The 23,515-nt window shown below is 34.4% G+C and overlaps 1 protein-coding gene across 1 annotated transcript in view; it reads left to right on the top strand.

Annotated features, from left to right (window-relative positions):
• The window catches only part of LOC140327390 (atrial natriuretic peptide receptor 1-like), a 55,001-nt gene that overhangs the window by 25,018 nt on the left and 6,468 nt on the right, over nucleotides 1–23,515 (top strand). The window contains exons 15-21 of the mRNA XM_072406780.1: nucleotides 2,008–2,109; nucleotides 4,711–4,830; nucleotides 13,889–13,982; nucleotides 15,862–15,949; nucleotides 17,781–17,920; nucleotides 18,423–18,575; nucleotides 20,581–20,679. Of these exons, the coding sequence (XP_072262881.1) occupies nucleotides 2,008–2,109; nucleotides 4,711–4,830; nucleotides 13,889–13,982; nucleotides 15,862–15,949; nucleotides 17,781–17,920; nucleotides 18,423–18,575; nucleotides 20,581–20,679 (796 nt within the window). The remainder of the gene's footprint in view (nucleotides 1–2,007; nucleotides 2,110–4,710; nucleotides 4,831–13,888; nucleotides 13,983–15,861; nucleotides 15,950–17,780; nucleotides 17,921–18,422; nucleotides 18,576–20,580; nucleotides 20,680–23,515) is intronic.

The raw sequence follows: 23,515 nt of genomic DNA, 5'->3' as shown, positions 1-23,515 counted from the left end.
TGGGAGAGCTCTTTCTGCAGCCTCTTGTAACTCTTTAATGACCAAGACAAACTCTGCAGTTGCTTCTTTCTCAAGTCAAAGCACAGCTTGCTCCAGAAGTTAATGAATGTCTAGGCTCCATAAAGTTTTTTTTCTTTTTATTGCTTTTTTTGTGATTAACTCACAGTGAGGATTCTTTACAGTTACTGACACCATGCTGCCTAATAATATGCTGAGACAAACATCTGTCCTAATAGCATTTAATAAAAAAAATGTACCTGTTCCGACTTACGTACAAGTTCAATTTAAGAACAAACCTACAGTCCCTATCTCTTATGTAACCCAGGGACTACCTGTATTTATAAAGAAACATTAAACAAAAATACAAATCTGCATGTCAAATAACAGTAACAGTTTACCTTATGTTATTTTACATAAGTGTAAGTTGCTCTTGGAAAAAATGATCTGCAAACCTGAGATGTGTATAGGTTATATCAGGCCGGTTTAAACTGTTACTGCTCCACTGTAGCAATTTCCAGTGCCATCACAAGACCAAGGCCTCATTTCACGTGGCTGGCATACCGGGTCTCAAGCTTTTCTGACATGTAAAGTGTCAACATTAGCTCCACAAAGACCATGGATCTCACCACCCAGAATCCTGCAGTGACCTCACACTGGGCCTGATTTATTACAGCTCTCCAAGAATGAAGAACCTTGATGATCCTGCAAATCTGTAATGGATTTCCTAAAATACATTTGTTATTGGCAAATGTTTTTAATTCTGAACCAGATCCATTCCAGGTTTGCTGGGTCACCCAAGTTCTCACATAGTAGTCTATCATCTCCAGCCAGCCGATTGTATTAAAATAAATTTTCTCTGCCTTCAGCTCTCAGCCTCATTCCCACGTCAGGCAGAATTAATGGAAGTTTATCCCAGCCTACATTAGACCTTGCATTTCCCCAAGAAAATACATGTGCATGTGTCCGTTACCATTAGTGCTTTTTTATGATGCGTTGCCCTCTTCTTTCCCTCTACTCTTCTACTACAGGACCTTTATATTATTAACTGTTCCCCATTCAGACCTGTAATCTCATCATCTGGCAGGGGGATGTTAAAATGGGACACTTTGCATGGTACACAGAAATCATAGTACATAATTTTTGGTGCACTAGTGATGTGGAAGAACTCTGATGGTGGTGTTAAGAAATGATGATTCTGTTATAAGAATTTTGGTATATATGGTGAACCAAGCTAGTATCTAGGGGTAAAAGGTGATAGTTTTACTTATATTGTATTAAAATCTTAGAACAAAGTGTGAGTCAGTTTTTCAAAATTCTTACCATCCGAAGAAAGTATAAAATATTACCTGGTTTGAGTGCCAGGCAGTAATGTTAGCCTAAGAACAAAATCTTTCCTACCCACCTTTTTATGGCATATACTTTTCATCAGAGGGTGAACTCTATTAAATAGATTTTTGGTGTAAGGAATGGAAAGGGTGCACACAGTCTGAGCCAGAGAATAATCTACTATGTGTTTTAGATGAAAGGGAATCATTATGGTATCTGCATGGAAGGTTACATAATAAAGAGCAGATATATAAGATGGGATGATGACGCCCAATAGAACAAGGGAAATACAAAGATAAACAGAGCTAAGAACACGAATATAAATAATGTAAAATATTTGTTGTGACATATGGTCTTCAGGAAGCATTTGAAGCAGCAGGATTAAGGGGATTTAAAGAGATGCTTAGGTAATATTCCGGATGCAAAGATGAAAACACATCTACATAAGGAGTAATCATAATCACTTAGCCTTCAGAGGAAGGTAAACTATTGACAAGCTATCAAGGAAAATAAAGTATAGCACAGCGTATCACATAAAAGGCATATAGTATTTTCTAATCAACGATAGTTCTAGCTTTTAGAATTGGCATGAAAATTTGTCACTTTTGTCTATTGGTATATAAATATTATGTTGCAATGTTCCTAAAAATGTTTATCTTTGTCTTACTTTTTATTGCTTAGAAAGGAGACGCAAATTCAGCAGAGTACTGCTGCCTTCCATTACCAGAGTTAATTAAGGGTAAAGCAGACAATGCCTGTCCATGTCCATCAGAATACGTGGAGGTGAGTTGCTATAAACAAGTAACCTTTTTTAAATAAACTTTAACACTTTTATATAAAAAGTCACCAATAATCCAAGATAGATTTACAGTTAACATGTGCTAAGACTATGGCAATATACAAAACCAGCATATGTACCTGTAAATAATTTGGTATTAGTCTCCTGTAATCTTTTGCACAGTTAAAGTCAAGTTAGGAAAGGGTGCGTCAGCACTCATTGTGCTGTTCATTTAAAACTAGTCATACATATTACAATTCGATTGTAGAAACTTTATGCAGTTTTATTTAGAATGACCAAAACTATTTAATGTAAATTCCTATCTAAACAATGTGTTCATATTGTATGAAGTTAGGAAACTGACTGCACTACTTTCTACTTGGTAGATCTAAAAGACATTGTACAAAAAGCCTGTGAAGCATTGGAACAGTTTATTATAGAGTGCCATCTGAATGTAGGAGATAAAGTGAAAAATCTCTTTAGTGCTGCTGCTCCATTGATTTGATATATGTGCTTCAAAATGTATATATATATTGAAGAAATCCATTGTATTTATATGCTTCACATTTTTACATCTTATATTGTATGAGTAATTTCTTAGTAAAGTGAGATGCATCCAATAGAGACTTTTGGAAAGAAGCTTTGAAAGATGCCATTGTGCTTCCTATTTGAATAGTATAGTTTGAGATTGTTGAAGGACAGCTGTGGCCAGTGCATACAAAGAGCATAATCTGCATAATTGTGAACCTCATATGCATATATAGTACAGGAGGAGAGCAGAAATGCACACCTATATGGCATTAATATATGTTTGATCAGAAAAGTATTAGTGTCAGATAAAACATAGTAAATAAAAACCACCAGAAAATAGTATTAGTGAACTGAGCCAAAAGTTCTCTTGCTTTAAATGGTAAATGTTTAAATGCCCCTGCATTTTATGAGATTATGTTGGGGACAACAGTAATATGACTTAGAAAAATAGCTTTATATTAGAGTGTTCAAACGGTGCATCATCTGCATTCTGTGTTTGGGCGCGTTTTCCTACCATTTCCATTGGTCATTTTTCTAATAACAATGAGCTCTTCTCTAGTCACTTTCTTCATAGACTTACTCTGGACTCTAGTCAATTTTAAGGATTGATTTTGAACTGGAGAAAAGGAATCCAGATTGTGCTTTTGTATTTTATTTACATTTATATTTTTTGTTGTTTGTATTTTTTTTTTTTTACATATAGTTTTGAGTCCGTATTTAGTGTACGATGTTCCTCCTATTTTTTGTTATACACAAAAGCAAAAACATTGGACTTTTAAGGCAATTTATATTTATAAGTTGTATATTTATTGTAAATTAATAAAATCACACAGAAATACAAACTTTATTATATAGCATCACTATAATGTTTACAATTTCATTACTTCACATCTGCCGTGTTTCTCAACGCATTTCACATTTTTTCTTCATCAGGAAAACACATTTAAATGTATATATATATTTATTCTAGTATTTAGTCATGGTCATAGCTTTATAAATAAATTGGTACCATAGAGAGAAGGCCCAGAGACCAAGAATGGAAGACCCGAGTGGTATGGGGGTATTCATACGGGTATGAAAAACATTATCATATCACAGTGCAGATAACTCAGATCATATAGCTACTCTGCTTTCCAGTGCACAGGCCAGCAGGTGCAAGAAACATATTCATCTTCAAAATCAACTCTTCTGCCTCCACTATACCATAGAAGGCTCTACCCCATTGTTTACTGCTTGTATTTTTTTTATTTAATTACCAAATTGGCCAATTAGGTTTTACAATAATTAAATTTAAATTAAAAATAGTTTAAAAAAATATTTCAGTGTATTTCTTAAAATGCATGTAATTATTTAAAAACCTTTTTGAGCCTATTGCTGTGCCTTTACAGCATAGTTTAGCCATGGACATAAGACTGAAAAAGGAAAATTAGGACAAAGGGCCAGTTAGTTTTGCTGCAGTTTTATCTTTAAGACAACTTATATCATATGATAGTATATAAAGGTAACAAGTACAGGAAATAAGCAACATCAAGCAATCAAAACTCAGTGGGCACCATTAAATCTCAATGTAAGGACAGCTTGAACACTTGCAAGACATAAATTGCTTACAACTGAGAAGCAGAGAGAAAAGCTATCTCATTTACATGGAGAGTCTAAATTGTAAACCCACTGTGCCTTTTGTGTTTTGTATACTGTATACAGTTGCTGGGCTATATGTACTTTTGCAGCATTGTAACAGAAATATATATATATATCCTATTTCCATAATCATATAACTTATTGTAAAAATGATTGATGGTTAATTTACATTTTTTTGCAAAAACTGAAAATGCACAAATATAGGTCTTGACAAAGCAGACTGCTGTTATCCACTGGGAAGCACTTGTGCTGAGTCTAATACCTAGATCACTTTATGCCAGTGTATTAAGTTAATCCAAGGTGACCTGTATCAGTAATATCACAGCAGAGGCTTTTCTCTAAATGGAGCTTGTAATGTATCTGTGTGCTACTGAAACTGATCCAAATCTAACACGAAAAACACCCTGGATTTCCTCTTTCTCCAATTTCTGCTGCAGCTGATCAGGAGGTGCAGAAGCCAAAACCTCGCACAAAGGCCTACATTTGAGCAAATAAAGAAATTGCTGTACAAGATGAATCCAAACAAAGTCAGCCCTGTGGATATGATGATGACACTGGTAAGTATGGATTTTAATACTGTATATCTGTTGTATAGTACTTTGTTATAAAGTTAAGCAAGAGCACAAGTGTAAAGCAATTTCCATGCACATTACCATGTTGTATCTGTGCACCAGATCGTGTTTATCAGACACCTGTAAAAGATGTTGCATATTTACCTATTGCAGGGAAAAGTGCTGGTCCTATTTGTGCTGCAACGAGTATGATCTAGAGTTGTCAATCATTATTTTACCATGCCTTGACTAGGGTAGCTCGACCTTTTGCCCAATCTTCCTCCCCACACATATCTCCCCCAACCCCCACCCACCTGCCAGCCCCCCTCCCTTAAAACCTTCCATATGACACACTGACAACTTGATGCACCTAAAATAGCTGGCAAGCAGCCATTTATTTACCAATAATTAACTAATAATTAAAACAATTTCCATAAATAATACATTCTGTATATATATAAATATACAACTTAAAATAAATTACCATATAAATAACATCCAAATAACATACAAAGTTAACACTCCTTTTAACATATTAACAAAATCCACAAAGATTAACCCCCAAATAACCTAACAACCTTACAACCATATTCCCTTATACTAACACAACCAACAGTTTAACCCAAACAATTAGGCTGCAGGTTTCTTCCCGATAAAAACTGTCCCTAACTTCCGCTGCTTACCCCTTATATCCCTTCTTATCTCCACCCCCTTTAACTTCTGACCCGACCCATCAGCTAACCCCTCCTTTCCTTTGTAACTCAATCCTTAACCCATTCCCTCCTATCTTGGGAAGCCCGAGCACCCTGTCACGTAGCCCCTGCTTTTAGCTCCCCGCTGAGGGCCTCTTTTTACAATGTATCTTTAGTGCACCAAATGTCCTCAGACCAAGCATCAGATGTATTTTTCATGGCACATGCATGCTAAGTAATTTATGAATGTTACACTTTTTGGTATTTATATCATTCTAGAAAGAGAACATCATCTAGGTTCAGCTTTTACTCCCAGGACAATGATTCTGGCTCAGATATGTCAGTCATGTTAGGCCTTGTTCACACCATGGACCTGATTTATTAATGTTCTTCATAGCTGGAGAGGATATACATATATATATACAAGAAATCAATACTGGTTAATGTTAGGTGTGATGTTTAAGTAGCAGAGTATGAAAAAGTGTACGTATACTAAGTATCATGAATATCTTAAGTGTCAATAAACGAAATAGGTTTAATGTTCCAAAAGTCAACACAGCAAAATTATAGTAAGGGTCAAAATCACAACCATTAACGATCTCTGCACATCCAGTGAGGAAACCAATATTGGCGAAACGCGCCAGGTCAAGAGACATTATACCTTCACTCAGTGAACCCTTTAATACCATACAGTCAGGGAACAAAACTGTCACAAAATTGAACATATACATGATGTTAATCGGTCAAGACCTAATCTACTTTCATATATATATTTTTTAGTAACTATCTGTGACCACTTTTTACAATATTAGCTCAGTTTGCCTCAAACCCCTGGTTTTCTCTCCTTTTGTATGTATATTTACATATTTAAACCATGGGGTGGCATTAACTATACATGACCAAGTGTTATTGCTTTACCACTTCTACTTTGAAGAAGATACACTTTCATCAGTGAGGCTGGGTAATCCAGCAAACCTGGAATGGATCTGGTCCAGGATTCAAAACATTTTGAAACATTTTGCAAATAGCAAATTACTTTGAAGAAATCCGTTCCAGGTTTGCTGAATCACCCAGCTTCACTGATGAAAGTGTATTCTCTCCAGCTTTGGAGAGCTTTAATAAATCAGTAAAATGTATTTGGAATCTATAAATTAACCTGAATACACAGAATAAGGACACAGGAGTTTCTGTGTCTGAGAATTTAAGGAAAAGAACCATAGACCCTTAGAATTGTTAAAGTAAATTAGATCATATCTTTTTATTTATTTAAGCTCTCCAAGACTGGAGAGGATAGACTTTTGTCAGTGAAGCTATTAGCAAACCTGGAATGGATCTGGTCCAGGATTCAAAACATTTGCTAGCAAAAAGGAAATGACTGAAGAAATCCATTCCATGTTTGATGGATCACCCAGCTTCACTTATGAAAGTGTATTCTATACAGCCTTGGAGAGCTTTAATAAAAAAGGCCTTATGTGAGGTGAAGTGCAGTACACCACACCTTGCATGATCTGTGATATGTAAGAACATGGGACGCAGTATTATAGACAGAAATCTTTATGTGCTGTTATACATTGTCCAGAGGAAGGTAAAACATCTCAACAGAGAAAAATAAAATATTTCTGATTCCAAGACAATCTGATATTTAACAGTTGTTGGTGTCATTCTATTAAAATTTTAATTTTTAGTTACATTCTTTCATGTATCGATGCATCCAGTTTTCTTAAAACCTATTTCCAATATCTTTTAAATGTGCTGTGATTAAACCTCTCCCCCATCCCCATTTAAAGCACCAAAACTTTTGTAGAACTTTAAATTGAATAATTTAACTTAAAGTGGACCTTTTTTATTCTCCCTTAACCAAATCTCCTTCAAGGGAGAAAAGAATTAGTTCAGCTATACTTCAGCTACCTAGTAGGAATCTCCCAATGGAAAAACCCCAAAAATCTCACACAAGTACACAATGGTTAGTATCTTACAAGTAACACTTGTAAGTCATTATTTTTCGTTAGTGGGTCAGTCTTTATTATTATCTGTATTATGGGCTAATTTTATTAGTAAAAATGTTATGTTGAAATAACTTTCGATTATTCAAACTAATAATAGCCACTTTAACGTGGAACTAAGAGGAACTGCTATTACATTCAAATGTTTAAAAAGTTTTAAAGTAGAACTAAAGCTCAAAATGTAAATTGCAACCGGGTAGGTATTTTATTGCAGAAGGTACAGATGATGTTCCTTAAATGCAGGTGTTTTATTGTAAAAATGGTATTGCCTAGCCTTCCTGCAAAAAAAATTCTGCTTCACATTTTCCTTTGGTGGAACTATACTTCCACTTCAAGCATAGTCTTTCCTTGTAAATAATCAAAATATACATTACTAAACTTTAAAGCATATCTAACAACATTTAAACATTTTCTGGGACTATCAGTTTTTACAGTTCTAAATGTTGCATCAGCCCACTAAAATACCATACTTAGACCAGGCTCTGCTCTAGAAAACAATGGGTGCATTTATCCCAAGTGCATGTATTTTGGATGGTCATTGTTCTCTATGTTCGGGCCTGGTGCACATGCAAATTAGAAGTGCACAGGAATGACCCAGGCTGTAAAACTACAAAATTCAATTCCCAATAAAAAATAAATGTTGTTTAGGCTCCCCATACTGTTGTTGGACTTAAAGTGACAGAAATGTAAAATTTTAATCTGCCACCAGAAGAGGCAGTAAGATAAAGAGAAATCTCCCCAATTGGACCCAGACATCAAAAAAGAAAAATCAGGGGGTTTAACTCTTCCATGTTCTACTGTTCTATCCAGGCTTTTCGCTTTAAATATATATTCATATGGTAATACCCTCAGTAAAGTACAAACAAAGTTTTTCTTTATGCATGTGTAATATAACAAATATAGAATGTTTTGCAATATGCTATTACTTACAGCTAAGTTACTAACTAGCACATAAAACCGAGCTGATATTTAATTCAAACAGTTTAAAGCGCAATATTTTAACTGTGCAATTTAATGGCTAATTTGGGTTTTGCGTTTTCTCCCAAGTAATATATTTTCAGCGGCAATTTAAAAGACGTACTGTACAATATTTGCAGAGGATGTTACAGCACAGATGGTGTTGATTGTTTTGTGACATTTATGTACTAGAAATAATGTAGTATTTATGACACTGATGAAATGTGTATAAAAAAAAAACAGATGGCAGAATATGAATTCCATAGCTTTATTTATCAAGGCTCTGTGTTAGAGAAGCTAGCTTGACTTTAAGGCCAAAAAACTTCTAGTAATCCATCTCTGTCTCATAAATGCTTTGGTTATAGTAACCATTACATGCTCATTAATTAAAAGTAATACATGACTACTGGGCACACTATATTTACTGCTGTATGCTAAAGCTAATTGGCCATTGGTATTTCTTTATTACTAGACCTTAAATAATGTAAAGCCTACCGGATCCTATGCTAAGGCTGTATTGTTTATTATTGGGAAATCTATTTGTTTCAAGGACATACACAGGTATTGTTGATTCTTTTAATAGGTAAGAGGCTGGAGAGGTAAACCACTTGACAATGTCTGATATTTTGTCAGGACTCCATTGGTAAGATATGCACAATAATCCCAAACCTTCTGGTTTTACCATTATGAGTTGTTCCAACTCTTCCTGTTGATTATTTATTCTATATATTTGAAATCACAAGACACAAAAAACAGGTTTTGATTAAGTTGACAAAAACCTAATATTAGGTTTGTGAGACCTGGAGAGGATTTTGGATGTACATCAGACCGTACAGTCATTTGCCATTTCACACTGTATTTTTGAACATTAAATGTATTTTTATATGTAACCATATTTTTGTTTTTTATATATCCCTTTCTGTTTTAAAGCAATTGTTTTTATTAGTATACACTACCTACAACAAACATGCTGGGCAGAATGCACTCAGACTTATTCCTGGCATTTGTAGAATGCTGGGAATACAGCTGGGTGCCAGAGATGATTGAATTCTCTATGCTTGTGCACAGAAGTTGCATCAGAAGTGGCCAACCAATAACCAACCCAATGTATTGGCAGGAAGGATGCCAGTGATTTTGGATAGCGTGGCAAAGGTCAGCTTTCATCTCTAGAGAAAGGGAGAAATGGCAAATATGTCTGTTATTACAGCTCCGCTTTAACTAGTTTTGCTTAAAATATAACTGTGAGCCAGACTCTAACCATTTTAAATTTTGTATATTATTTAAAGTATGTACTTTGTAGATCTACTTTTTTATCTCTATCAGCATGCAACTGGTAGAAGCATGCTCACTTAAAAAATAAGAAAAAGAAACATTTTTTATAAAATTTAAAATAGATTATTATCCTATTTATTACTTTAATTTTGGATTTAGGCCTACTTAACCCAAACATTAATTTACATTTATATTTATCAATGTACCCCCACAAAAGGCAAAAGGGACTTTTGCATTATTCAGTACTGGTACCGCACAGCCTACCACATGTACACCACCCCAGTTATAAAACAAATATAAACATTTTAAATATAACATTTTTCCTGAATTTCATATAAATTTATGACAGGTTAATTCTAATATTAAATATAATAATTAACAAGGGCTTGTTAACAAACTGTTTTCTAAAATGACATAGGAAGCCATTTTTTTTCACGTAGTGTTACCACTGACAGGTATAGCTGAGGAAAACTTCCTACCCCTTCCATATAAAATGCCTTTGTTTCTGGAACTCCAATTTAATTGCTTCTCCTTTCAGCTTTCCAATCTTGCCCTTCCTTGGCTTAAAAAAGGCAGCATCTGGTAACACTGGCAGACATGCCACCAAACTGGGTACACACATTTTGGCAGTGTTTGTTTTAGGTTTTTGTTGCAATCCCTATTTTCTGCAGCCTCTGTCTTCAAATGGATAAGGGGATGGCTTTATTTTCTTTTAAACCTTGGATGGATTTGAAACATGGTACTAAATTGTGACTTTAATAGGACTATGAAGAATTGCAAGTTCACAGAATTTTATATGTGCAATAACAATTTTAGCAATAGAATGCTGGTATTGTCATTTTGTCTATTTGTCTTTGTCTGCTTAAATAAAAAAAGCCATATTTAAGATGACCTTTTTAAAAAAGACAACTAGTTATTCTTTGCCTAGGGGAAAGTAGATGTGATTTTTGCTTTCAAACTCTGCTTTTGTCCCCTACTACCACCCTAAGTATTAGCTCTGCCTCTAATTTTAGACCTCGTTCTAATTGTATATTTTTTTGGAAGCTAATAGAATGCCTAGCTTGGGGGGACGGGACATTTAGTGCTTATGGCAAACCCTGGTTATCGCACCAAAACATGGTGGCAAAATATATATCAAGGGTAGCTCCAGCAACTGCTTAGCAACAAGTGTATGCTTAATCTCAAAGCTAAAAAGCCCCTAGCATAACAAATATATTAACCCTTCCCAAAACAAAACAACTGTATAGTATTCGATATCTTCCTGATTTGTCAGTTAACCAGCTTAAACATACACTGACAAAATACCTGTCAGAATCCTCCAAGTCAGGGGATGAGTTGTCCATTCTTTCAATGTATTGGTTCTCAGGAACCCAGCTGACCTGGGACAATGGTTATGCAGTTCAATATGGGCTTTGGTATAAAATTTCAACTAAAAAATTCCGAGTTTTGCCAAAGCATAAAACCACATATCCACAAAATCCATACAACATCTTGTCAACTCACGTTTGGTCTTTTATTACCCCATATGGAGTGTATTATAAGTGACTCATGTAGGCTTGTGTATATTTCACCTCTATACAAAAGATTGACACGTATTGGCAGTTTTACTTGGTTTCAAAAACCTGGTAAAAAAATGTAGGAATGTTAAGTAATTAAACAGTCAGGGGTTATCTTTAGTTAAAACCAAATGTCAAATATTCATTAGACCAAAAAGTCTAGAGGACCAAAGTTGTATGACAATCTCAACTATCTCTGGAAAAGTTCCACTATTTACGTCACCCTAGTGACAAATGGGGGCTTCTGTTATAATAAAGAACAGGTAGGAAGAATTAGAAGGCACAAGGTAGCAGGCAATAACTCAAAACAGTATTGCATATGAATTAGGCTGTTTATATTTGTGTTTCTACTAAATGTTTTCTTGCATGTAGCTTCATCCTGAGGTAATCTCTTTTATGGAATTGTTGCTATGTGCTCAGTCTGAGTTGTGCAGCTTAAAAACAAATTGGATTTAATAAATCACAGAAAAAATGCCCTTAGCCTAAAAGAAGCACAAAATACAAAGAAAAGATTGATGGCTAAATGTATTCACACTTGAAGTCAGAATACAGTATTATTGCCACAAATTACTATATAAACAGTGCTGTATGTATAGAGCATTGTTCTTACCATACAGAAAACTGGTGTGCCATATGTGTCATGATCATTATATGGAAATTATATTAATGGTATGCTCAGTATCTGCACAGTTACAATATGGCTGACAGACAGCCTACCAGAAAACTGTTCCTACAATGACTTTACTGTAACTTGAACCTGTTGGCAAAGTTTGCAAGGGGTGGCTCATTCTGAATTTCTTTACAGTTATTACTAGAAAATTTTATGAATATTTTACTATATGAAGACATTCAATAACTTGGTATTGATAAATGTATATATACGTATTCGATTGATAATGTGAATATTCAATTTACAATGCGTTGAACCAATTTATATGTTAACTTTTTAAAAATAATAATAAACTAAGCAATGATTGGATTTGGATGCGTTTAAATTCCCATTTCCATTTACCTTTCCCTGTTTGTGATATAGTGATAAGGGATGTGGCATTGTGAACATTGTTAAACTTTTCAGGGTACTTAAGGGAAAAAGTACTTTAAAAATTACTGATACTACCAATGGAAAGGTGGCAGTGTAATATGTAGAGAATATCTATCTTCCCAATAGATTTCAAAGTGCTTAAGGGGGGACCCACCTCTTTGAAAGATAGGAGTACAAATAAATGAGAAAACAAAAAGAAAGAGTCAAGTTACATATTCACAGGACTGGGATATTGAGTGCTAGAAATACATGTTCTAACCAGTTAAGCAAAATAACCGTAATAGTTGTAAATGTTTCACCAGAGTGGGCTTTTGATAATATTGACCATACGGTCTGTATATAAGTTTATATACAGACCGTATAGTCAATTTTATCAAAACCCCTGAGGAAGCCCATTCCGGGTGAAACGTGTCGGGACATTTTCGACTATTAGGGTTATTTTGCTTAACTGGTTAGAACACGTATGTCTAGCACTCAATATCCCAGTCCTGTGAATATGTAACTTGACTGGGGATATTACTTGAACATTATGCAATTATTGTAATTATGTATGAAACCAGAATGTATTATTACATAATTATAATATTTAAACCAGTAACAGATTTCAAATCACTAAATCCATCCTGTCAGGCTGCATAAGTGTATGTGATAAGAAAAATTTATTCGCAGCAGGGCATTATAGTAACTTGTAATTTTGATTACAAAGAATGTTTAAACCACGTTGTAAACCACAATGATGGCGTTAGAACCATGCAGTGTAAACTTTTGTTTGTTTAGAGAAGTCCGAACAATTACAGATGATTACTGATCAAATCTTGGCATAGTGCCTGTTGACGAATTATAGGCCCCTGGAGTTAGAAAAAAGCCATTGGCTACAGAAAAAAGCCTCTGATCTATATAGAGTATAATAAAGCTATTAGATGCTTCATCAAATAGAAATCATCATATTACTTCTAGTGATGAATATATGTATTACATCTTCCACAGAACATATTACTTGTAAGCTGAATGATGCATTTCAGCTAATGTTGTATTCTCATCACAATCGTACCTCGGTCAAAGTCTTTTATTTAATGCACTTTAAATCTGCAATCCAACTTACTGTGCACTTTTAAGATATGTCTAATTTGCTTTCTCAGTGTGTCATGTTATTTAGTTCAAGGTGTATAATGATCAAAAGCCATGCCCTGGACCTTTCTGTTTACTGGAACTGCTTAAGTACGCTTTAGGTTTCCACTTTAAATGCTAAGTGCCATAATATGATATTGCTTTCTTGTTGTAATAATGAATGGGATACTATTCACATATAAATAGGACACATTTAAAGGGCCTTTCAAATTTCATACATATTCTTTATCTAAAGCTGTTTTGTTTCACTGGTGGATTTCTAATTGAAATATTCAGGCAATTTTATTCTAGACCACTGGAATACACATATATGAACTGTTTAACTTTAAAAGTGTTGAGATACACAATTCTGCAATACTGGGATGTTATTATGTTCACTCGAATTAATCATTTATATTTCTTTTTTATGTACAGATGGAAAAATATAGTAAACATTTGGAGCTGTTGGTTGCTGAACGTACCCAAGATCTAATGCATGAAAAGCAAAAGACAGACAGATTACTGTACAGTACGTTATTTAAGTAATATATTTCTTCTCATTGGCCAGTTGTAGTTTTAAGGGTTTCACTGGTGATTAGTAATATTATCTCTTATTTTTCTAAGTCTTTTTTTAAAATTTGAAAATTGTGTAAACTATACAGAACATAATGAATAAAAATACATTTTCATAGAGATGGAAAGAGAATTATTGAATTTATTATTATTACACAGTATTTATATAGCGCCATCATATTACACAGCGCTGTACAAAGTCTATAGTTGTGTCACCAACTGTCCCTCAAAGGAGCCCACAATCCAATGTCCAATAAAATACTAATAATATATTCTTTTGAAGCATACTAATAAACCAATCTAAAAGTACACTTTGTTTGTATATAGTATCTGTAATGAAACAAACAACCTATATAGTAGTAAAAAGTGTGTTCCCAGACAACTTTTTTTCTCTTAGATATGGATAAAGTGAGGAGGAGCTAGAACCCTTGTCAGCTCATTTTCTTTTATCCTAGGACCCAGTAAAACTTATACTAAAACTTTCAGAATTTTGTTTGTGTGTTTTTCTGTGTCCCTGTTGCTAATTTTTCACTTTTATATCCTATGGAGCAATCAGCAGATTAGATCAGCTTCCTTACAACCCTAAAATGCTTTCTCGGATGAGAGACTACATGTCTCATCTAACCAATGGCAGCCTATTGAGAATGAATCAGTCTGGCATTATGTGGTTCAGTACTGACCACTGGCACACCCATTAAAATGTTTAAATTTTGTTTCTATAAGAACCAGTTTAGAGGTGCAGGCAGCTGTGCCCATTTGTTTTAGCCTTAATCTTCCAATGAAGCCGGCAATAAAAATTTCACAGTTCTATTTTTTCACCACAAGTCTATGGTTGGACTATTGGTATTAAAATATTTGTATTCCTCGTAAAGCTTTAAAGAAGGCTTTAACTTGTTTCTGTGGCTTCAGGTACTGTGGAACAATTCACCCTTAGCAATTTATCCCCAACAAGAGATGAAGTGAAGTAATCAAAGTCAATCCTGAGCATCATGTGCTGCCCTCTTCCTGTGCACCTGCTCTGTTTAGTGAAGCTGCCTGATCCAAAAAACCTGTAACGAATCCAGTCCAGGATTTAAAACATTTGCTAACAAATAGCAAATGACTTTTAGGCAATCCATTCCAGCTTCGCTGTAGAAAGTAAATCCTCTCCATCCTGGGAAAGCTTTATTAAATCAGGCCCAAAGGCGGCAATTAAAACTTTATAGATGTCCCAACTTTATTGAAAACAAAAAATGGACTTTAAAAACACTTTAAAGGGTCCATCTCTAAAGCAATAAATCTGAAACATCCCCTGATGGGAATCAATTACTGCCATTGAAACACATTTTCTCTGGAAGATTTTCTATCAGAGAATGTTTTAGTGAAAGTCAGATTCCATGCTTTATAAATAGGCCCCTAAGTGTTTCTACCAATAAAATATTAAGCATGAATTCATAGTGCATGATGACATAGACATCAGTGACAACTATAAGCTATATATGTTTAGGTTTTAAAGCTAATTTACTATTTGTTTATAATTTGTAAATACTTTAATGACCATAGGTTTTACTTAAAGTAATTTAAAGACAACTTTTCAGTGATAAAAATTACTTACACGTATTGTTCATAAGTGCCTGTACTTGTAAACTATTGACAGTACTGTGGAGCAGATAGCATAAGGTACCATACCAAATATATTTCATGACACTTCATCACTCCCAAAGTACCCGGTGGATCTAATTACATTATTTTTGTAAGATTGTGTATGTTTAAAAATGTTAGTATTATTATCTCCAGTTGGACCAGCAGCATTGCTACTGTATTAAGTTATGTTTCCACGTATTATTCTTTTAAAGGCATGCTGCCAAAACAGGTTGCAGATGATCTGAGACAAGGAAAACCTTCACAAGCTCAAAGTTATACCAGTGCAACTGTATTTTTCAGGTACAACCAAGTCAACAGAGATTCTATTTGTATTAGTATGTGCATTGTAATGTGTTTCTGTGTCATGAATTGGGTCTCATAGTTTACTTTCTGGAATAATAAAACAAGGAATCTGGCTAGTCACTAGTCATGGCAAACATTCCTACATCTGTGCCTGTATCCATATGTCTCCAAAAATATTTCTGTTATGTTTTGCAGGAAAGATTATTACATTTTTACAAACATTAAAATGCATACAGTTTAAAAAACGGAATTTTACTGTAAAAACTATGATTTTATCCTAAAATTTAGTTTTTTTCTTTTGCACTTCTTTGAGCTTATGTGACCTTTAAAAAAGATAAAACGTTATGCAGAAAATGGAGTTTAAGGGGATGTGCGTCCCTTTCACAGCTGCAAGGGTCAATAGCTAACATTTTTCATAAAAGATGTGTCCTAGAAACTTTGTTCAATTTATTTAGGCCATATTTCTTACATTTAAAATTCTCAAGTGTGCAATATATAGTTACATAGTTAAGAAGTATAGTTGAAAAAAAGACAGAGGTCCATCATGTTCAACCACTAGGGAAATAAACATATCCCAAGATAAAAAAAAAAACTCCATAGACATAGTTGATCCAGAGGAAGGCAAAAAAAAAACACCCGGTTTAATTTCCTCCAACTGGGGAAAAAAATGTATTTGCATTTGCATATAATAATATTATTATTATACAATATTTATTTATATTGATATTACTGACTTTCTATTCTAATAGCATCCAACAAGAGTTTGGCTATATGTAAAGAAGCTTCTAAAGGACCACCAGGCCTAATCGGCAAAATCATAATTTTGTATTTGACAGGTGGCAGGAGATGGCAGCATTGCCTAATGCGTTTTGGATGCTAAATGGAGAGGCCAGGNCCCCTGCTGCCTCCATAGGCTAGAATAGGAATAGTCTGTAAACACCTAAAAATGCTTGTATAGGTGTTTGCAGGTGTGTACAGGTGCGAGGTTTCCCCTACTATTCAAACCAAACCCGTTATTAGGTTAGGACCTATTAAATAGAAAGTGGGATGGTAAAAGACAACAGGTGCATTTGGATGTCAGAACTCTGAGTGCCTAAAAGCCAGTTGAAATCTGGTCCTCTTTTACTAATCACCTGATGGAGTAACCTTACATTTATATCTACACCTTTCTTTGTGGTGACCCAAAGAAGTAGTCCACAGAAAATATTCTGCTTTGGCATTACAGATTAAATTAGATCTCCTGAAGTTTTATTTTTAAATTTTTATATTTATTTCTGTGAGTACCTGTCAGTTTCTGTGGCCTTTATTTATACTACCCCAATATACTCTTCTCACAAAGTGTGTCTTCTACATGAAACTGAAGTCCATGAAATTGGACGATTTTGATTTCTACAAACACTGTTGTGATGTACAAGTTGGTATCAGCAGTATACAGTTCCTGAAACATTGTCATTACTTTCTGGTGATGGGAATGAGGGTTGTTGTTTTTGAGAATTGGGTACATGTACAAAAATGTGATTATTTTTTCATACAGCACTGTCAGCTGTAGTCATTCACTGATAATTCCTCACATGGCTATATGGGGTGAGGGATATGTGAATTTTTGAAGTTAGGTCCTTTGGTTGCAGGTAGCTGTCATGACTTTAAAACAAGTTGGTTATTGATAGCATAAGTAAATACAAGTAACTTTGATTCTGATTGTTACAGTGAAGTTTAAGCTTTTTCTGATAGTATACCATAGTAATATCTTTCCTGTACATTGTTTCCCAATTCAATATTCATTAATACTGATGTTTCCTAAATATTATTTACTTGTTTCTCTCAATAGTGACATTGTGGGGTTCACCCATTTGTCCAGCACCAGTACACCGTACCAGGTGGTAGATTTCCTCAACAAACTCTACACAACCTTTGATGACATCATTGACAACTATGACGTATATAAAGTAGAAACAATAGGCGATGCCTGTAAGTAATGGGTTGCATTTTTTGTTATACCGCTATCCTTTATGATTTTTTCATGTGTAATCCCAGTAACACAGTTACTGCATTGAAAACCAATACTAAATTATGTCTAAGTATGACATAGTCCATCTCATACTAAACTTTATTTGTAAAAAGTGTCTAGTCGAAAGTGTCTACATTAAAAATATAGCCTATATACACCTTTATACCATAACCTCTAACTTTTACTAAATCTATGGTATTTTGAGTCTAGTTGACTGGGCAAACCATATTTATAAGGTCTTTTAAACTAAGGCATAACCCAGATATTCCGTTTTAGAATGTGTGTAAATCAGATATCATTTCTGCACTCTTGTCATTCTGACCTACTTTATATACATATTTTTAATTAGCTATGCATACAAGCACAATACAGGGTTAAGTTTATCGTATACTGCTCTTTTTTCTTTAGAAGGTAATTTATGTTTGTGTTTTTACATATAAAATTCATATGTTTTCTCTGAAGACATGGTTGTTTCTGGAGTGCCTAAAGAAAATGGTATTTACCATGCCAGTGAAATTGCAAGCATGGCTCTAGACCTTGTTGCTGTGTGCAAGACATTTCGAATTCCTCATAAGCCAAACACTCAGCTTAGGATCCGTGCTGGAATTCATTCTGGTATGTTATGCAACTCCACCAATTTTTACTGTACTGCATAGATATTGACATATAGACATCAATTCACATCAATTTTATCAAACTAAAATATTACATTTGGGCAAAATATGAAGTAATGACAAAATTGTGAAATAGATACTGCTTGAGCAATGCAGAATGACGGATAAAGTAAATTCACAAAAATGATATAAAGTCTATTATCTACAGCTCAGGAAAACCACCACTCAAAGCAGTATAAATCCCTCAGCAGATAAGAAGAGCCTGTTTCAAGCCTTTGGAATCAAATTTAGTTAGGGATGCTTGTCACGCTTGATCCCTGAGCCAGTGCACATGGATCCATATATCTATTCCCAATCAAAAGTACTCTTCTATCCAGGTCCCAAAAAAAGAGCTCAGTGGTTCATCTAGAATTGGATATTTAAAAGAACTTACATTTGCCTCCAATAGATCTATTTATTAATATCATACAGTATTTATATAGCGCTTCACAAAGTCCATGGTTATATCACTAGCTGTCCCTCAAAGGGGCTCACAATCTAATGTCCTTACCTCAATCAAATGTTATTGTCTTTATGTATGTTAATCCCAAACACTGTCTGAGGTCAATTAACCCAACTGGAGGAAACCCACGCAAACGGGGGAGAACCTGCAAACTCCATGCAGATAGTGTGCTGTCTGAAATTCGAACCTGGCACCTAACACTGCAAAGGCTATTTGCATCTTGAGGAAAGTTAGCTTCAGGAAAACTCTTATGACATCATGTCTGCCCAAAACCAAACATATGGTCACATAATTACATGATAAGTAATGTTACAGAAAAGCTAGCTTGCATTTCTTGTTTAACAATTATTTCTTTGGGGGGCCTACTGAAGAAATTTAGGTTGTCCACTTACCAAGGTAAATATCATTTTGTAAGGGATACTAAACATGGTGATAATTCACTTTGCAAAAATACTCAGTCATGTCCAAGGAAATCTAAAAATATAAGCTTGCACATAATTGAATAGTTTAAATCAGCAGCTTCATCATAACTTCATTTATAAACTAACTGAAATACCCCATGGGAGGAGAATTTTTCATGTTGCTATACAAACAGCCTACATTCTTTTAGTTATTCAACCCCTTTCTGAATTTCATACAAATTTACAAAATATCAATGTGGCAACAGCACAGGAAAAAAAAAAGAATTTACTCTTAGGGAGTGGACACCATTGCCACTACATTCTTGCCTTCAACATGGCAAAATTGATGAGGGAAGACTGAATAGATCATACGGGAAAGTCCCCAGGCAATAAATATGCAAATCTTAACTATTAACAACAAAAACAAATAATAAAATCTTGATATTGGAAAACTTAACATCAAGAAGAGAAGGTTGAAGGGAGGCCTATTCACAATTATATTTAATGATCTAAATAAATATAAAAATATGATGTGCCTATATAATTGCAAATTCATTATTTTATCACTTCTGTAAAAAAGCCTTTTTTATTCAGGACTGTGGTCAATCCATTTTAGAAACTTTCAACATTGGTATTATGTTAGAAGAAGGTAATATGTATTGAAAGCGTGCATGTTCAGTTTTAAAATTATTCTATATTATATATCTTATATCTATATTGTATTATATTTTTGGGTGAAAAAATTATGTTTCCTAAAGATGTTATATTTTAGCAGAAAATAAACCTGTCCTAGGCTAGGCTAGGATTTACTGGACAAATTGATAACTATAGCTTTTAACACAATTAATTATTGAATTCCCTAAACCACTTTTTTGATAAGAGAAGGTGCTGTAAACATAATTTCTAACAGTCATCGCAGGTATTGCTGCAGCTCACAATCAGGAAAAGATCAGGAACACACAACCTATTATTTAGTTCATTTACTGGTGATTTCTATCTTGACAGTAGTTCTGGATTAGGATTTGGCAGACAGAAAGCAAAGAGATATTCTTATCTCTTTGTGAAGTGATTATCTACAATTTAATGAACATGTATTATTTAAGGACCTGTAGTTGCTGGAGTTGTTGGAACAAAAATGCCACGGTACTGCTTGTTTGGAGACACAGTGAACACAGCTTCAAGGATGGAATCGACAAGTGAAGGTAAACCTGGCTACATGCTTTGCATTTTGTTGCATTAAACTGTAGGGATTTTTTTTTGTCTTATTCTAGCAAACCTAACTATTTAAAATGATTATTATCCTAACATCATAGACAGTTTCGTGTTTTCCAGTTTTTTATGTTAAGCATTTTTTGTGCTTTAAATGACCTGATTTTAGGTACAGAATTTACAAACAAATAGCCAGACTAAAATTATATTCTTAGAATGAAAATGTGTCTAAAAGAAAAGCTACTGGCAGATCCTGATCTAAATATAGACAAAGGTGTACCTATCAGCAAAATCAAAGAGATCATTAAAGCACAAGTTGGAGATACAGTGCTGGCAAAGACCACGTGGGAATTCAGTGCACAAATCAGTAGGTTTAAACAAAGTTGAAACATGCTCGTAACCAAAACCATATACACTGGAAAAAAATAATAAAAAGAAGCCAAAAAATCGGACTTTGTGTTTAATAATTCCAAGTGATGGTAAAAAGCTAACCTAATATTTTTGCAGCACATATAAATACTTTATCTATTTTGTGAATATATATTAACATAAAAGGGGGGAGATTGATCTGGCATGAACAAAATGACACATAGCATACCAATCCAGGAAAACAGTCATTATCATGTCTCTGCAATTTTTACATGCTTTCTTTAGGACAAACATTTATTTAGTTATTATTTGGAAACAAAAACTAATAGTCAAATGTTTGACAAAAAAGAGAAGTGAAGAAGCACTTAAAAAGCCTAAAGGTATCTGAAGTAAGTAGATAATATGATGATAACTGTTTTAGTCAAACAAGATCACAAAGATTCTGACAGGTAATTAGTAGGTCAACAGAGACAAAATCCAGTATTTAGTGATATATATACAGGTAGTCCCCGGGTTACATATGAGCTGGAGGGACTGTAGCTTTGTTCTGAAGTTGAATTTGTATGTAAGTCAGAACAGGTACATTATTTAAATAAATGCAATTAGGACAGATGTTTGTCTCAACATATTATTAGGCAGCCCAGTGTCAGTTACCGTATAAAATCCTGACTGCGAGCTAATCATAAACAAAGCAAAAAAAAACAAAAAAAAATTTATGGAGCCTAGACATTCATTAACTTCTGGAGCAAGCTGTGCTTTGATATGCAAAAAAGAAACAACTGCAGAGTTTGTCTTGATCATAAAAAAGTTACAAGAGCTTGCAGAAGAGCTCAGTCCCAGCTGTGTTTAGCAAAGATTTCTTTTACAAGTCATGAAAAACTCCCCTCCTCCCTCCAAGCCTCAGTCCTGCACACGAGAGAGCAGAGGAGCCCCATTTGTATGTCCGATGTCCTTAACTTCCTGTATATGTATAATTCACACTGTAATTCCTAAGTGTCAGTGTTTGGTAATACAAACACAAAAGCAATATAAACATTTAACTCATGAAAAGAAGGGTGCAGTAGGTCTATTAGCTATGTCAAATGATACCAATGAAAAAAACATTCTGTGTCATTGATAACAGCAGAAAATCATGAGCTTGCTAAAAACCAGTCTGCAAAAAACATTTGTTCTGAGGTTGTTATGAAATTATGAGCTGATACATGCAAGGACTTGACTTGATGTCTTATTAAAACAAAACATGGTATAACATACAGACATACAATATACCCCTAGAAAATGGATGGCCACGACCTTCTAGAACAGCAGATATAAAAATGTTGATAATGGAAACTTTTAATATAAAATTTTTTCAGCCAATGCAGTCTACAAAATCAGTAAATTATACCCTTTAATAAATAAACTTTATAGCCTTAATATAACCTTACAAAAATGATGAATGTGATTTAAAGATAAATGAGAAAGGAGTTCCTTGGTAAAAGTTCCTCCTGATCTGTGGCTACTGTGACATTTAAACACAATAGCCAACGATCCATCCTTGTCAGCTTATAGAAAAGCAATGCTATAAGGTTGCAGATCTGCAGTACTAAAATGGTACATGCATCTTATTAGAGCAGTCAGTACCACTTTGTGTTCACATGGTGTGTCAAAAGACATTGAAACCTTTAGCTCAGATACATGTGTTACATCTGATTAGCTAGTGATGGATATATTGCTGACAAATACTCTAACTCGGACAATATTAATTCTTTGAATACAAATACCCAAATCAGTTTATGTTCTATCCAGAAGATAAAGTAAGAATTCCAAGCAGTTGTAGGCCCTACACCAGCAAGTATTTCCATGCACTTGTATACCACAATCTGGTGTTCAGTTTTTTGACAATTGGAGGCACCAGCAGTGCAATGAAGAAGTGGGGAGTGTTGTGAATATAGGACATGATACACTAAGTCTACTGTCTACCTACATGTTTCCAGACATCATTACAGATGTTCTTTTAATAAACCTAGGCTATCTCAATTTTACATTTTGTGAAAGAAACAGAATTTTTGCATACTACAAACCACAATGCAAATGTGATGTTTATGAGACTGAGGGACTATGATTTAATGCTGGAATGTCTGTGAAACCATAAACTGTTGGGATAACAAAGGTGAGAAGATAAAAATGCTCTTATTCTTCCCTGACAACATTTCTTATACCATCTGCCCAAGCATGACTTCAAAGCTATCTCTGGTGGAGAAAAAAAGTGACAAGTGTCTGTTGACAGTCTGTTCTGAAAGCTGAGCCTCCAACACTTGTTATACCAACACATTCCAGAAACTACAGCATTATTCTGTGGATTTTTCTGTATTGAAGTAAGCTGCACCAGGCTTTCACAACTCTAGACCTCGAAGGAAAACAAACAGGCCAGGATTCTGGGCAATGTACAATAGTTTAGTTACAAAAACCTTAATTAAT

Source organism: Pyxicephalus adspersus, chromosome 3 (genome assembly GCF_032062135.1).
Source record: "Pyxicephalus adspersus chromosome 3, UCB_Pads_2.0, whole genome shotgun sequence".
NCBI classification, from domain to species: domain Eukaryota; kingdom Metazoa; phylum Chordata; class Amphibia; order Anura; family Pyxicephalidae; genus Pyxicephalus; species Pyxicephalus adspersus.
The sequence above is the reverse complement of the archived record's forward strand: the minus strand, read 5'-3'. Positions and strand labels throughout refer to the sequence as shown.